The following is an 18,101-nucleotide window of genomic DNA, read 5'->3' on the forward strand; positions in this document are numbered from 1 at the left end:
TAGAGGGCTGCTTTGTTACAATGTTGATTCCCTTTGAATACTAAAAAATTTTAGTATGTTTTATTATGTCTTGAGTTCATTCCCATTATTGCATAAATAGAGATGTAGTAACCCATTACTGTTCCTTGTTAGTTGTTTTACAAGTTTTTAAAGAGCTGTTTGCCAGTGAGAATTGCTTCTCTTTCCACCATGTGGGTCTTATGGATTGATTCACATTGTCACACTTGTTGGCAAACACCTTGTTTTCTATCACCCCCTTTCTGCTTTCCCTGACAAATGGCCCCAAGTCCCATCAAACCCATTTGAAAATCAAACACTTATCAGAAACAGTACCAAATCTTACAACTCATCTAAATGGTTTTTGATTACAAAGAAGGGGTAAGAAAACCCTGTTCCACTGGGCATGTACAACATACCTGTAATCCTAGAATTCAGGAGGCTGAGGCATACACATACATAGTTAAATTTGAAGTGAGCCTGGGATACATAGCAAGATTCCATCTTTAAAACAACCCCATAAACAAAATACTCTGTCCATATCAAATATAAAAATATATATATAAATGCTCCTTTCATCCTTGATCAACCACAATAAAACAAGCAAAAAACAGCTCATGGTGGTGCATGCCTTTAATCCCAGCACTCTAGAGGCAGAAGCAGGCGGATCTCTGTGAGTTCTGGGCCAGCCTGGTCTACAGAGCTAGTTCCAGGATAGCAGGAGCTGTGTAGAGACCCTGTGTCAAAAAACAAACAAACAAACAAACAAACAAACACCCCAGCTCTTTAGACATTCAAGGAAGAGACCTTATCATTGATGAGGTATTGATAGGGAACTCTGAAGGGTACGTGTTACTTATAAAACAAACAAACCAAAACAGCAACAACAACAAAAACCCCCCACACAAATTGTGGCAAAATTTAGAACAAATCTGTGGCCATACTCTGATTATATTCCTATAAGAACGTGTGTGAGTGTGTGTGTTAAAAACTGAAGGCAAGCAAAAACAAATACATAAAATAAAATTAAAAACCCACTGAAATCTTTTCTGTAGTGATGGCAAGCAGCTGATGCCTGTTAGTATAATTGCTGCCCATCTTATAAATTTTATTATTAGGCTGAAGTTCACTTCCATGTCTCCAGAAATGCATAAAGACTGAACTCTAAGGAACTTCCATCCCCTAATTTTCCATTTACATGATACTAGCTATGGACGGAGAGGAAGCTTTGGGGTCAGCAGACTGCACCCAGAGGACGGGTTGGAGCTGGAGAGCGATGGTGAACACACCACTCCCTGGGCCTCAGGATGCAGACTCAGACTGAAATCCAGATCATCACATCTAAAGGTAGCTAGCGGAAAGCTGCACCTGGACTGAGGAGGGAGGGGTAGGTGAGGATGGAACAAGTACGGGGAAAATGAATGAGGCTTTAAAAACCAAACTGTATTGGTAACTGAAATCTATTCTGCTGGTTTTCCAACTAACTCAGTGAAAGACGGAAAATCTTATATCAAAACCCTATGAAAGACAAAACCCAAAAAATGCGAACTAAAACGCAAGGTAAACTCTTAACATATTTCCCTTAAATTCCTATAAATGGCACCAAGAAAAAAAAAATCTTTGTTAGCTACTTAAGAGCCCCAAAGGAAAGGAAATAAATACAACTTAAACAGGCTTCTAAGAACTAAGATACTGTATGCCGGTGAAGCATCTTGTGAAGGGGGTATTTGCAAAGGCTTCCAGGAAACAAGAGTGAGTGAGCAGTTTTGTTACTGCTGGATGAAGTAAAGGAGTGGGAACCAGGTTCATCAACTCTGAGCCTCTATTTTGCTAGACTGGCGACTAAGCATCAAAGTGCCCAGCTAGGGCCACTGCCAGACTGAAGGACATCAAAGCAGCCAGACCTGCCTTTCCATGCCCTCAGAGCCCATTCCAAAGCAGCCCCTTGGCTTTCTAGCTCCAAATAAGAACGAGAGCAGCTTGAGCTAACACAGGCCAGTAAATTCCTCGCACAAGCAGAGTTTATCACCCCCTCCCTGGTAGTGGCTTAATCCTTTCACTCGTTTCAATGCCAAAAACCAGGATTTCCTGAGGACTGCCACAGGATGTACAACAAACAGCAGGGGCCAGGGCTTAGCGCCCTTGATTCAATATAATCAGAAGTTTAGCAGAATGTGGCTAATACAGTCCGTAACACAGGGCCCTGAACAAAAGTCAGAAAAGAGGCCAAGAGCCTTTGAAAAAATAAAGAACCAAATTTTAAAGGGTGCCAACTCATTCGGGATTGAGTCCCCCGTCTCCTCCATTCACCTCTCCCTTGGACCCGGAATCTTTAGCATGTTAGGCAAGCATTCTACTACTCAGTTACTTCCCTAGTCCAGGGCAGACAGTCCTTCCTAATTTGTCTAAAGACTCTTCTATCCTCTGATGGAGCTGGAACGTAGATAACACAAATACTTTAGACAGAACCAAAGGAATGAGGAGGAATTCTACTGTGCACAGTGTGGTCAGGCATCCACCTCCAGACCTAGAGAGTAACAAAGAAGGGCAATCACTGGATAAGGCCTGTTTGGTTTTAAGCTGGTAGTTTCAGAGTCAGACAACTGGGCAGTAAGTTAGTTTACAAACTGATAAATAATGAACACTAAGGAACACATTTATTGGCCAAGGCTATTTGTATGTTATTTACTAAAGACTATGGGATTTTGAATTAACAAGCTACAAAAATACTGAGTAGTCAAAATGGAGAGGGGAAACAAAAAAAAATAAATTCCAAGCAACATCTCCAATCCTGAACTTGGGCCTAGAGCTTCAATTCTCCTTCCCCTACCTGATTTCTAACTCCCCACCCCTGATGTCAGTATGTCAGGGGTCAGGGGCCCTAAGCAGTTAGGTCTCCAAAAATGGGGACAACTGGTAGCTTAGCTTTATCACCAAACATCTCACTTCTTGCCTTCCAATGTCTTTTTCTTGTCAGTAGATTTAGTTTTGGTTCTCTCTGATGTAAACAAGCTTTAAAAGCTAAATAAAAAACACATACATTAAGTCTTTTAAATGTTAGTTAGCTTTCTGACTGAGGTGTTCTTTAAAATGCTAGGAGCCTGGTGACAATTATCATTGGTTTGAGGAGAACATGGCAGAATTCTTTTTGTGGGGTGTGGGGAAGACAGGGCCCCACCTAGCCCAGGCCAGACTTGAATTTCCAATCCTCCTGCGATTACAGGCGTGCACCTGGCTTAGAATCCTCATTTTTAACAAACCTCACAGCAACGGTGCTAAAGTCAGGCTCACACTGAAGGTACCTGGGATGCTTTTGTACTGGTTTTTAGCTTTTCTGCATATGAACAAGGTCAGACACTACCATGTCAAGAATGCTTCTGATGGAAGTTCTCATAGTTTACTTTTGTGAGGGCCTTCCAACACTGATGAAGACTCTCTCCTTGCACTGACGTCCACCTCTTCTAAGACTTTTCTGACCAAATCACATACTAGATTCCCCTGTCTTTGAGGAGTCCAGATTGATTGAGAGACAATCCTGTAAATCATATTAGAGAAAATCCCCTGAACATGGTATCCTATTGCCCAGTCTGCCTTCAGCAAAGACTCTGAAGGTAAGGAGCACCCTTACCCTGATATTTCCTCTTCATTGACCTGCATCCTGCTCCTTGACAACCAATCCCTGTATTTCCTGGTTGGAGTCAGAACTAAACTCAATTAATCGCTCTTACGTGGGGTAAAACTTCTTGGTACCTCCACAGTCCCTCTTGAATAGAACTGCTTTACTGTATTAAAGCAGCATTATGGAGGAGGAAGTGGAGCTCAGAGACAGAGGGCTGGCTTACTATGTGCAAGGCCCTAAACTGAAAACTTTAAAGTAAAAGCATCATAGATAGGCTTTCTTCTTTAACATTGCATTACACCGTGAACGCAGATGACAGGAACATACAATTCAAACATTTGGAGAACTAGCAAGGCCACAGGAAGCACTGGACCAACCCTTTGGCACATTCTCCATCTCTGTGGGGACAGTCAGGAGATAACTGGCATCTCCAGCTTGTCACTGGCATACACTTCTTCTTAAGTAGCTGTGCAGCAACAGACTCAAAGGTGAAGGACTGCTGTGACCAGCCCTCCCAGACAAAACCCTCAGAAACAATTCAGGGGAAAGAAGCAATGGCAATCCTGCTGTGGTGTGCAAAGTTAGATATGTTCTTCAACACAGTCACAAAGGCCACAAACCCAGAATGGTGAGAAGAAAGAGTAATGTCTCAGCTCAAATAGACATAAAAATTATAGAGGAAAATCTTCAAAGTAAATCTGACTATAAAATAAAGCCACCAAAAAAATTAAAACAGCACCAAGGAAATCTATCTACTTTAATCCTTGAGAATGTTAAGAGCTTAGCCTCACCACAGCAGGCAACCACATCTTCACACGAGGGGCTTCAGGTTCAGGGCTCCGTTCCCACCCCAGGGGAACCGAAGCGCCTTTCTTAGGTTTTTCTACTAAGAACAATGTTCCATTTAATGGCCAAGTATACATCTGTTCAAAGTTTAGCTTCCAGCCTGATGCTTGTGGGCATCTTACTAGCCAGCTTCAAACTGACTGTAATAAGACACAAAAGGAAGGTTCTTACTGTAAAAAACTTGGATCTGCATTCGGATTTTGAAGAGATGGGTGGAAGAAAGCAGCGCTCACAGACCACATCCCCGCAAAAGCTCCTCGGCGTCCGAGCAGCTTCTCAGCACAATGGGGGAAGGGCTTGCTCAGTCCCCGGGAGGAGACAGGCAGCCACAGGATCCAGCGGCTGTCACTTGTCAGGCTACCATTCACTAGGAAATTCAGGTGTTTTGTGGAAAATTAGCTGAACAAAATGAGCAAATTAGAAATAGGCCATAAAACAGCCTGTTTTAATCAAGCACTGACTGTCATCAGAAGTAGAAGCAGATGGACTGAGGAAAGCCACATCCTACTTGGAAACAAGATACAGAAAGAACTTGCCCCCCATGTGAGCTCAAATTTCCCCACCTGTAAAGTGCTCTTAATGCTTACTGATTTTAAAAAGCTTAAGCCATTGGTTAAAAGGCCTTTTGTGTTAGACAATGAAGCAACTAATTTATAAAAGGAATTTTTTCTTTCATCTATGGTAATTTGCAAGAGGCTCCACAAGGAAAAAATTCACTGAGGTTTGATTAAGCATGTTAGATCTGAGTTTGCTTCAAGTAACTTTCACTGAGTTGCAGGAAACTTATGGTTTCGTGGGGGATGTGGTGTGGAAGGAGGTTGTTTAGAGAGGGGACGGAGGGAATTAAGAAAAGAGTAAGGTAAACAAAGGAGAATGTTTCTGACTCTGAGACTAGTTCCTCCAGGAATCTTATCCTGCCATGCTGCAGGGCAGTTTTCAAAGGCAGGGAACACATCTGTTCAACTCCAAGGAGGAGGCAGGAACCTGATAAACACTGACAAACGTTTCTGGACAGCAGTGCTCTAGGCATTACGTCACAGGCCCAGAACTCGGCACTGGAAGAACTGCTCCAATGTTCTGGGCAAGGACGAAACTGCACCAGAAAATGTATGCTGCCTTTTCTGCTTTTTATAATTCCTGCACTCTGCTCCTTCTACTCTACTCCCAACACTCCATTAAAACACAACACTACAGGAAAAGCGAAGGCAGACACTCCAGGACTTGGAAGGCAGTGCTGGGGCCAGGTCAAAAGCTGCTAGTCCTAACTAAGTAGCATGCAGCTCTCTATAGGATCATACTGATGCTTCTCAAAGACAGGGTAGTGTCTACTCCTAAATCAGAACTCCTAAAGTTCCCTGGATCATTTAACACTGCATTAGCAAGTCTTCTACTTGATTAATTCAAACAGGCCAAGCCTAATTTTGATTAGACTCCAACCTACCTGGCTCTTCTACATCAGTAAGGAATTTACCTAGGGTCTTTAGAAACTAAGTGCAAACAGTAATGCTTTTTACTGCAACCATTGTAGAGGCTACCTGCTGAATGTGTGTATGCAGTTTACTTTATCTATTATTCGGTCATACTGGTAGCATCCAATTCCACAAGCAATGTACTATACAGAAAGCAATGAATTATTTTACATCCAAGTGAAGTTCCAGAAAAAACATTTAATGTCTTAGTTGATTTTTCTGGATCTTTTATTTTGATTCATAAAAAGATCGTGGAGCTAAAATCTACCACAGAATATGGTCAGTGATGTATGACAGACAAGCTAGCTGTCCAAATGTCTGGTGGACTTTTCAGAACTTCTAGGTCTCACTTTCTCTACCCACCAGTCTGTTCTAACTCGACACCGCCATTGGAAGAGGGCCACTGGCAGCAGTTTCCATTCACAAAAAATGACGGCAATTATAAGGCATCCTCCCTGGCCAGCTGCAGCTTTCCTGAGCAGCACTCTGATCCTCGTTTTAAGCAGGACTTATTATGCTGAATGAATTCTTTCAAAGCTCTACTAAGAAAGTAATATTCACATAGTAACATGCAACTTTAATAGTACAGAATATTATTAAACAAAAAAAGACTCTTCCCCAGCCCCTGCATTCTCACTCTCAGGAAGCAGTACTGAGTTTTGTTCTGAATCTGGCTTTTCTGGTTGTAAGCGCCATAATGTTAAGCCTTTCTCTGTCTTGTCCCATCATCCCTCGGTAGAGTCTGGGAAAACCCTTCATCTTTCTAGAACATTTCCTCCGTGAATCACCACCAATTTGCATGATATTACTCTTTCTTTCTTTTTGGTTTTTCAAGACAGGGTTTCTCTATGCAACAGGCTTGGCTGTCCTAGAACTCCCCCTATAGACCAGGCTGGCCTTGAACTCACAGAGATCTGCCTGCCTCTGCCTCCTGAGTGCTGGGATTAAAGGTGCGCCACCACCACCAGGTTTGATATTACTGTTTCTAATCCCTCTTTTGCCCAGTCATCTTCATAAGCTTAAAAACATAAATGTCAGAATCTGCTTATACACTTACGGCAGACTCTTGCTTCTTTATTAAATACAGTAGCAGTAGTGGGAGAGAATACTGAAGTCCTGGGGAAATAACTTTTTTTTCACTGTTTTGTTTTTGAAACAGCTTTATTCTGTAACTCAGGCTGGCCTTGAACTGGCAGCAAACCTCCTGCCTTACTTAGCCTTCCAAGTCCTGGGATCACTGGCCATTTGCTAGTATGCTTGGCTGGGGAAAGAATTTAGAAGTCTTGGGCTGGAGAGATGGCTCAGAGGTTAAGAGCACCGACTGCTCTTCCAGAGGTCCCGAGTTCAATTCCCAGCACCCACATGGTGGCTCACAACCATCTGCAATGAGATCTGGCACCCTCTTCTGTATACATAATAAATAAATAAATCTTTAAAAAAAAAAAAAAGAATTTAGAAGTCTCTAAAGATGTCTGCCAACCTCACTGCAAGGTATCCATCCAGGCTAACCTTACAAACACACAGTGGAAACAAGCAAAGATCACTCTGCAGTTCTAATACCACCTCAGAATTGCTGCTAATAACCTAACATCCATCAGCAGAGTGAACAAGAGGGCTGCTCTGCTCTAACACTGGAAAAATGAAAATAAGTGAATGGGAACCTCACACTCAACATGACTCATTTATGTAACATTTAAAAACACAAATCATACAGACAGTCCTCATTCTTAGAATCTGGTCCATTCCTACAAGTATAATAGAATGTAAAATTTCAGGCAGCAGAACCTACATAACATTATTGAAAACAGGAAAAATTGCCGAGCGGTGGTGGCGCACGCCTTTAATTCCAGAACTTGGGAAGCAGAGCCAGGCAGGATCTCTGTGAGTTCAAGGCCAGCCTGGTCTACAGAGCAAGATCCAGGATAGGCACCTAACTACACAGAGAAATTCTGTCTCAAAAAACAAAAACAAAAAAAGAAAATAGTAAAAAGTATACAGTGTCCTTGATTCATCCCAAACTTCCCTACCCTGCAATTATTTAAATACTATTAAATGCCCACATAACTGTCTACCTGCTGTATGCCATACAAAACTGAGAATACTTGATGGATTTTGAATGGCACTGTACAATGCACACTCTTCCCACTTGTGCAAGCACTAGGGTCAAGAGGCCTTAGTGTGTTATTTCCTTGGAATGTAAAGGCTGCCTTTGCACCAAGGCGCCCGCCCCTGCATCTTCATGCGCAATTCTACATGCCACAAGGCATGCTGAGCAGTGTAATAATAATAGAGATAAACACATTTAAACAACTTAAGCACACAGGTGCCAACTCTCTCCTGAGGAAGGGCTGAAATATGACTCATATGCTTGCCATAGTGTCCTCCTCAGACTAATGCCCAGCTGACAACTTTCATGATGTGCAAGAAAGGCTAACAACAGTAGGTTTTGATTCAGCTAAATCACTTAAAATTTTCAGGTTACCACAGCAAGTATGGCAAGCCTTCCAACAGTCAGTGAAGAAGCTGACAGATGACCCCAGTTCCCAACCAGCTCGGTCCTCCTAGCACTGGAATCTTCTAAGCTGGTCCCAGACACTGCAGAGCAAAATTAATAACCTTTCTTCTTGAACAGGCAAATTCATCAAACTGAAGCTGACAACACCATTTCCAAGTCTCTCCATAGAGATAACAGGATGACTAACAGAGGGGAACAAGTGTAGAGTTGGTTTTGGCTTCCGGAAAGTCTTAACTGTCTCCAATGCAGGCTGCAGCCCTTCTATAGCACCATGTATTACCGAGTGGAGAGCCCACGGCTGAGCATGTGAAATCTGCCAGAGCCACACCGCCTCAGAAGTAGCAAGAGAGCAAGTTCAGTTAGGTTCCTGCCATACTGCTGGTAGAAAACGGCTGTTATTTTCTTTGTTTTTGTTTATGAGCTAGGCCTCAAGAGACACAGCTGAGGATGACCTTGGAAAATTAACCTTCTTGTCTCCACCTCCCAAGTGCCAGGGTTACAGATCTGTGTCACAATGTCCCATCCCTGAAAAGACCTTTAAATACAAATTACCCTCCTTTTGTAGTAACTAGTCAACACTGCCCTCTGGTGATACAAATTAATAAACAAGGCAACAGCTTTTGTTGTTCATTTCAGATATGTTTAAGTAACTGCATCTCTTTTGAATGCACATTCCCACCAATAACAAAAATAGATTTAAGATGACCTTCATTATTTATTGTTCATTAAATTATAAACTTTAAAAAGGTTTTAAATCAAGGACATTTACTCTGGAAACAATGTATTGATGATACACACATCACTATGTAGTCAATTACATTTCCACATAAAAAGATGTGATTAAGAAACACCTCGAAGGCAAATGTCCTAAATTAAAAAAGCACAGTAGAACAGCAAGGTAAGTCTCATCATGTGTAAATCAGACGTAGTGGTAGTGGCACACACCTTTAGTCCCAGCACTTGGGAGGCAGAGGCTGTGAGTGCAAGTCCAGCTTGGTCTACTTAGAGCTCCAAGACAGCCAGGGCTACAAAGAGAAACCTTGTCTCAAAACAAACAAACAAACAAACAAACAAACAAAATTCCATAGGAGGGAGCTAGTATGTGGCTCAAGGTGTGTGCATCATAGTCACTGGAAAGTGGCTATGGAAACCAAAGCCTCACAGTGGCCCATTGGACTCCTTACTAAGGAAAAACCTCAACCAAAAGAGCACAATTGGCTGCTAAGTTTTTACTACATCAAGGAAATGCTGTCCAAAAAAGACCTACCAAGGCTGGTGCCATCCTGTCCCATGATGCACTTCATGGAGGTGATGATCTGCTCCACCACAGGTGGTGACATCGACGTGGCGTACACAGCACTGTGAGAATGTGTGCGAAGATAGTCTATCAGCGCCTGCAGAAGCAGAGGCAGATATTCAGAGGCAGTTACTGAGCATGGTTATTCAAGTGTCTTCCTTCTAGGCTACTGGACTCTTCCATTCAAAAGGCTGGAACAGGGTGCTAAGCAGAGACTCAAGGTCAACCAACACCATCAAAGCTCACAGCTGGCCAACAAGGAGCCAAAAACAGCAGTCTTGGTGTAGATGTAACCGTTTTATTAAATAAGAAACACAGAGCCAATGCAAAAAGATGAAAGCCCAAGAGGTCAAAGCAATAGAGCTAAAAACCTTACCCTTCACTGTCGCTTCTGTCCTTCTCAGCAATAGAGCTACTTCCTATCTGTTTGTCTTTTTTATAGACTTTCTATTCTGCCTTCTCATTGGTTGTAAATCCAACCACATGACCTCCTTGTCACTGCCTGTCTGTACAGACCTCCAGGTCTTCTATGGTTGGTATTGAAATTAAAGGCGTGTGTCTCCATGCTGGCTGTATCCTTGAACACACAGAGATCCGCTTAGCTCTGCCTTCCAAGAGCTGGGATTAAAGGCATGCACCACCACCACCGCCCAGCTTCTGCTATGGCTTGCTATTAGTTCTGACCCCCAGGCAACTTTATTTATTAACATACATTAATATTTATATTATAAATAAATTTATATTATTATAAATATTTATATTATTAACATACATTAATAATAAAAATCACATTTTAGTACAATTAAAATATCACCATATCTTGGACTTTGTTTTGGTTTTCAAATTCATTTTTAAAGGATTACTCTGTATTTGAAGAACCTATCCTTTAGTGTTATAGATTAGTATACAAAGATGAATTGCTCTTCCTGATAGAAGGATTTCCTTTAAGTGTCATTTGTGTCTCACTCTATACATACACAGTCCATCCTTATACTCCTAAATAACAATTTGCCTGGCCTGGGAGTGCATCACTCAGTGGTGGAGCCAACATTCGGCAGGTATGAGGTCCCTGAGGTCAATCTGTAGTATTCCACCTCTCTCAATATTCCTCCTCAGGATGATTTAAAACAAAACAAACAAACAAAAACAACAACAAAAAAAAAAACTTAACTGATTTTATATCAGTTTTGATCGCTTTCTGTATCTTAATAGCATTTAAATCTTTAATTTTTTTATTTTTTTTTAAAGATTTTATTTTTTTTATTATGTATACAGCATATATGACAGCAGGCCAGAAGAGGGCACCCGATCTCATTACAGATGGTTGTGAGCCACCATGTGGTTGCTGGGAATTGAACTCAGGACCTCTGGAAGAGCAGTCAGTGCTCTTAACCTCTGAGCCATCTCTCCAGCCCATAAATCTTTAATTTTTTAAGACGTATTTTATGTATCAGTTTTGTGCCTGCACACGTATATGTGCACCAAGTGTGTGTGTGTGTGATGCCTACCCACTCTGGAACTGCTGGAAATCAATATGTGGGTGCTGGGAGCTGAACCCAGAATCTCTCCTAGAACAACAAGTACTCTTAGCAGCTAAGCCAACTCTCCAGATCCTCATTTTAACTTTTTTTGTTTGGTTGGTTTTTTTGAGACAGCCTTCCTCTGTGTAGTTTTGGTGCCTATTCTGGAACTCACTCTGTAGAGCAGGCTGGCCTCAAACACACAGAGATCCTCCTGGCTTTGCCTCCCGAGTGCTGGGATTGAAGGCGTGTACCTCTGCCGTCTGGTTTTTTTGTTTTGTTTTGTTTTTTGTTTTGATGGAGTTTCTCTGTATAGCCCTGACTATCCTGGAACTCAATCTGTAGAACAGGTTGGCTTCAAATTCAGAGATTGGCCTGCTTCTGCCTCCTGAGTGCTGAGAATCAAGTCATGCACCACCACCGCCCGGATTAAATCTTTAAAAATAAAATATGCACAAGCATCTGGTGTACTACTGGGTGTGATAGGACATGCCTATAATCGTAATGTCTGGGCGATGAGGCAGGAGGATTGCAAATCTAAGGCTGGTCTGGGCTATAAAGTGAGACTATGTCTTAAGAGAAGCGGGTAAGCAGTAGCCTATGTACCAAAAACAAACAAAGAGATACAAAGTACAACTGTGAAATAGGTTGTTCTTCTAAAACTCTCAAAATTGCACCTCAAAGCACAAATATGTTACATCAATTCTGAAATAACACCCTATATGATTTATTATCCTTTAATTCATAGCAATATATATTACTTAAAAAAGCCAATTAACTTCCAAAGTAGACTTTGTCTCATTAACAAAAAGGTAAAAATTAATAATGAAATCTATCAGCCTAATCAGAAGCAACTGAAAATGCGTCTTTCTAAAGATAATTATCAGAAGAATGTCTCTCTTCTGTCATCACATCTGTTCAAGTCTTCCCAGGAAAAGACAGACAACGCAGAGGTAACTGGATGGACAACTCTAGAAGAATTGACTAGAAGAATTGGTTAGCCTGAGGCCATGCCTAGTGAGAGAAGCCGTGTGTTTTGTTAGAACATTGCTGCCTGCAGAGATACACCATGCACAGCACGAACTGAAGTGTTCACAAGTGTTATGCGACGTTTCGTACAGTGGATGGCTTTTGTACACACACTTAACTCATGGCAAGCGTGGCACGACACCTAAACACAGAGGAGAGCACTGACGCTGGGCAGCGAGCAGCTTTTGATCCCAGTACTCGGGAGGCAGAGGCAGGCGGATCTTTGAGTTCGAGCCCAGCCTGGGCTACAGAGTGAGTTCCAGGACAGCCAGGGCTGCACAGAGAAACCACCACATTGAAAAACCCAAACCAAACACACACAAACATTTTCCTGACTTAAGACTTCCACAACGTCTGATCAGGTCATCCTACAAAGTCTAACTGAAGTTTGTTTCAAGGCTAACTTGAGAAAATTCTGCTTCTGGGTGATCTAAGTCTAATTCATTCTATCCACCAAATACCCGTAAGTATTGAACAATGTGATATTAAGGAAGGACAGAACCTGGTATCAGGTCACAGATTCCTCTCATGCGTGCTTCCTTTTCAATAACATCTTTCATGTAGAACTGGTCCATAACTGCTGGGTCCATCCCACTCATCAGAATTTCCAGGGCTTCATCTGGCTGCCTGATTGCCCAACTCTGGCGAATGCAAAGTACACAAGTGACTGTGGCCAGAATGTATGCACCCCATAATCCACTGGAGAAAACTGTACTACAAAATTCCGTTTCCCCCTGGAAATGTTGGATGCAGGTAGGTACTCCTGACAAGAAGGTCTGATGGAATTCTTTGAACTGAGTGAAACCCAGGGAAATCATCAAGAGGGGAACTAGCTGCTGTTCTTGCTTCCTGCCTGCTGGCTCGTGTCAGTATCAGCACCCCATCCCTTCCAAAGCACTCCCTTACGGCCCGGGGTGGCACAGGGACCCTCAGATCCCTGGTCCATGCTGCGCTGCTGTCAGGGAACCAACCCCTAGCAGCTTCCTGGTCCTTACAAAAATATTTAGCTTCTCTCAGATGAGTCTAGAGAACCATCAGAAACCACAGAAAACTAATGAAACTAAATCTCTTTTCCTACTGCTACTTCTGTGGGTTGTTCGAGTTCTGTTACAAAACTTCAGGTTCCTCTAACTACAATTTTATGTTATGTTTTTAAAGATTAATAAAAATGTCCTTGCTTTTGTTACTGTTGCAGGTTAATGCTGCACATGTGTCTGTTGGCAGCAGAGGCAAATACGGTTCCCTCTCTTGCCAGGCCTGGTGGTAGCCCTGGGCTCTCCCTTTAGGGTAGGGCAAGCACTAGTTAATGACAATAGCCACAATGCATACACTGAGAAGGACTATTCTTTAAGGCTCCAACTGCTTAGTTTTAAGAGGAAATTCAGAGCATTTATGAGTGTGGTGCTTGGCATACATTTCTTAATATTACAACAAGTTTTTCTTTTCTGTCTGAGAATCAAATTGAGGTCTGAACACACGCCAGGCCCAAATTCTTTTTAAGTCATAGTTTTATGGAAATACAAGCCACATTCTACCATAGTCACCTTTGTAAAGGGTACAATTCAATGGATTTTGGCTTAGTCAGGGTGGTGTAACCCTTACCATTACCTAATTTTAGAACATCTTCATCACCCTACAAGGAAACGTCATATCCATAACAGTTACTTTCCATTTCCCCATCTCCTTAAGCCCCAGCAACTAATCTACATTCTGCTTCCATACCTGTTCTAGATAAAACAAGCAAACACACCCAAAAAAAGAGAAGAAAGCCATCATATAATATGACCTTTTGTGATCCACTTTAGTTAACATGTCTGCAAAATGCACCTGTGTTGTATCATAGGCACACATCATTTTTAAACCATTACCACATTACAAGCCCCCCCATATTTACTTTTACTGATAAGGAAACTAAAAAGTTAAAAACGCCTTCCCTAAGGTCTCACAAAGGAAAAACACATTCAAATGCAGACAGTGGCCACGATTTTGCATGGATTCTTAACTGCCTTAGAGGTCATATGTAATTTTAAAGTTGAAAAAGATGCTTTGCAGTGTATTAGAACTAACAAAACCTCTTCTTGTTTGTGCACTCTGATCTACCATTCCCATTGGCTCCTGTGACAACCCTGGAAAGTGTGAGCACAACTCAAACCCAACAGAAGACTGTGGCAAACAGGAAGCACCACTGTGTGCTCTTTTACAAAAGAGTGTTCTATAGCTCAGACCAGAATGTAGTTCAGAAAGAAGCTCAAATGAGCGAACAACAAACAATGAACAGAACCAGGCTTCAGCTCAGCTAGAGACATCAGAGTTCCTCCCGGGCATCTGAAGTAGCAAGTCCACCAGCAGCAGAACATGAGCCACAAGCACACCCAGGATCCCCACATCCCAGTTCAGGACCCCACCTACCAGACAGTTCCCAAGTCCACAGCCTTTCCCAATCTCTAATTGGCCACTCTAAAGGCCTGTTTTACCTTCTTGCCTCCAATGTATCCTCCAGAAGCACCGAAGCTCTTTGTGAATGTTCCCATCATAACATCTACATCCTCGGGATCCAGGCCAAAGTAGTCTACCACACCTCGCCCTGAAGGGCCAAGCGCCCCAATGCTGTGTGCCTCATCCAGATACAAGTATGCCTTGTACTTCTTCTTGAGAGCAATCACTTCAGGAAGGCGGACAATAGATCCTTCCATGCTGGCAAAACAGGGTTAAAAAAAAACACACACACACTGAGACTTTTTAACTTTCAAAATTAGCAACTGGTCGCTTTATTTTTAATGTTTTGAGGTTATTACTTTTCAAAATAAGTCTGAAAAGTCCACCTCTGGTTTTTAACTAAGTTACGTGGTATATGGACTTGGCAAGAAACAGGAGGTTGACTTCTCAGAAGTAAGTGCCACATTATAATTGGTTTATTTCACAACAAAAGAATTAAAGTTACAGTAGATTATTTCTGTTTGCTTTTGTGGAGCTAGGGATTAAAGTCGGAGCCTTGCAGATGCTAAGAAAACACTCCACCACGGAGCCACATCACCAGCCCACTAGAGTTTTCTAAAGCTTGCAATTACAAGCAATATTAGACTTTGTATTCATTATACATGCCTTGACTTCCTGCCCAGGATTCCTTCAGTGGACTGTGGCCTAGAATATGCCTTATATATCCAAGTTGCTTTTGGTCATGGTCTTTATCACAGCAGCAGAAATCTAAGATAGGCTATCCAAATTAACAAAAGAAAAACATCTTAAAAATAAAATATAGCCTGGCATGGGGGCATATGCCTGTAAATCCCAGCACCCAACAGACAGAGGCAGAGGCAGAATCAGGAACTTAAGGTCAGTGTAGGCTACATGAGAACATACCTTTAAAAAAAATAGTAACAAAAAGTAACTTATTTTTATTTATTTTGATGTTTGTTTTTTGCGGGCCTCATGTCTGCTAGACAAGAGAGCAACCACTGTGCTCGGGTCTTGCCATGTAACCTGGCCTGGGTGGGCCTCAATAGGTGGTTCACCGTCTCAGCCTCATGAGTGCTGGAATTACAGGTATGTACCCCCACATTTAGCTTTAACATTTGTTTTTGATAAATTAGAATCTTTTATGTGTAAGCTTTTCATAAACAGTAGAAAAATAACCTCTATAGAAGGATCTGGAAGCTGTGTACTATACAGACTTAAAGATCTTTGGCCTCAGGTCTCCTTAGTTCCCAGAGCGGACTAGTCTACCAAGCCCTTCAGCTGAAAGCTTACATAACTACAGGCCTAGGCCATAGTCAAGCACAGAGAATGAGTACCTATATATGCCTTCCACAAGGATGAGGATTTTCTTCCAGGGCCTTCTTGTCCGAGGCTGCCCATAAACAATGGCATCTTTCAAAAGCTTCTCCAAGCTTTGCATATCTATGGCACAAAGAGAGAATTCAGTCCCAAAGTATCTTTTTCCTAACAGAATTAGAAAAACGTGAATATACATTTCTTATTCAGAAGCGTCTCAGATAGCAAAGGACATTAGCGTAATTAGAACTGAGCAGAAAAGATATTAAAATATTGCTTCATTAACTGACATCTAAATGTGACAAATGTTCAAAGCTATCAACAAGATTAAATGACTGGTAATTGATTGCTTTAGTTGGTTAGATAGAAAATGACGCTGGGCGGTGGTGGCGCACGCCTTTAATCCCAGCACTCGGGAGGCAGAGCCAGGCGGATCGCTGTGAGTTCGAGGCCAGCCTGGGCTACCAAGTGAGCTCCAGGAAAGGCGCAAAGCTACGCAGAGAAACCCTGTCTCGAAAAAACAAAAAAACAAAAAAAAAAAAAAAAAGAAAGAAAAGAAAATGACAACTGTTTTATGTTAAATTCTCTGCCTTTGATTTAGCTTTTTTGTGTTTTTAAAATCAAACCACATCTTTAATCCAAGTGATTCATTCAGAAGAAATATATAAAGACCAAGCAAGAGTAAGTAAATCACCCCAAATACATGTTCCTCCTAAAAAGCCAACGGCATGGGAGACTGCTCAGGGTTTTACAGCACTTGCTGCTCTCTCAGAGGACCCAGCTTTGATTCCCAGTACCCACACGGTGATTCACAACCACCCAAAAGTCTAGTCCGAACGGATCCAATGCCCTCTTCTGACCTCTGTGAGCACCAAGCATGTACATGCAGGCAAAACACTCACACATAATATAAAATAAATATATCTTTAAAAGAAATGGAAACATGGGGCTGGAGAGATGACTCAGAGGTTAAGAGCACTGGCTGCTCTTCCAGAGGTCCTGAGTTCAACTCCCAGCAACCACATGGTGGCTCACAACCATCTGTAATGAGTCTGGTGCCCTCTTCTGGCCTGCTGTCATATATGCTGTATACATAATAAATAAATAAATAAAATCTTTAAAAAAAAAAATGGAAACATGAAGATAAAATAAATACATCTTATTTAAAAAAAGTAAACATGGAGAATGAATTTCAAAATGCATGATCTATTTTCTTTTACCCAGGATGCATTCAATAGCTGTTTATTAAACTGCCTTCTCTTTGTACTAGTTAAAAATACACCAGTTTGGTACATGCATGAGTCTAAGCTTAAGCCAGCTTGGCAATCAGTTGAGACTGTTTCACATTTACTCCATCAGTTTGGGGCTATCATTAATAAGGACCATAGTTTTCCTCTTAAATGCTTTGAACTCCACTGTTTCCGTCTCTATAGACTTTATACTTAAAATAGTTGTTCTGAATGACATTCAAAACACTTCTCCCTAAAATCTAAGCAACAGTAACTCTGAGGTACATGTCAGGCACTAGAGTGGGAGAGCCCACACTGTAAGCTTTGATTCTGTGTTCTTTCTCTACTGCTCATTACTGAAAGAGGGGTCAAAACCGCATGGCTTCGTCCTTCTTATAATCGAACGCTGATTGTCTTTTGATAGGAAAGGGTAGTAATGTGACAAGAACACACAGCGGGATAACCAGAGGTCACCAACTGTGTCACAGCTTTCAGTGTGTGCCGCACAGCAATCAGCCCGCGGCCTGACAGGAGACAAGTCAGCCTGTACTCACTGCTGCTGTTTCCTGTTTAGATACAGAAAGGGGGGAGGTAGGAGTACGCAGTGCTTCAGCTTTCAAACAAAAGGAAGAGAACAGGAAAAGGAAAGCTGAATGTGGCGTGCATGGCTGCAATCTCAGCACACAGGAGGTTGAAACAGGAGAACTATCGTAAACTCAAAGACAGCCTAGGCTATATAGTAAGTTCCAGGCTAGCCGGGGCTACATAATAAGGCCCTGTTTCCAAAACAAGCAAGCAACAAGAGTGAA

General features: G+C 41.9%; 1 protein-coding gene across 1 annotated transcript in view; it reads right to left on the minus strand.

The window, feature by feature from the left end:
- The window catches only part of Sptlc2 (serine palmitoyltransferase long chain base subunit 2), an 80,395-nt gene that overhangs the window by 11,511 nt on the left and 50,783 nt on the right, over positions 1 to 18,101 (minus strand). The window contains exons 7-9 of the mRNA XM_028876029.2: positions 16,084 to 16,189; positions 14,767 to 14,986; positions 9,714 to 9,840 (exon numbers count right to left, since the gene is read on the minus strand). Of these exons, the coding sequence (XP_028731862.1) occupies positions 9,714 to 9,840; positions 14,767 to 14,986; positions 16,084 to 16,189 (453 nt within the window). The remainder of the gene's footprint in view (positions 1 to 9,713; positions 9,841 to 14,766; positions 14,987 to 16,083; positions 16,190 to 18,101) is intronic.

This window comes from Peromyscus leucopus, chromosome 14, assembly GCF_004664715.2.
Source record: "Peromyscus leucopus breed LL Stock chromosome 14, UCI_PerLeu_2.1, whole genome shotgun sequence".
NCBI lineage: Eukaryota > Metazoa > Chordata > Mammalia > Rodentia > Cricetidae > Peromyscus > Peromyscus leucopus.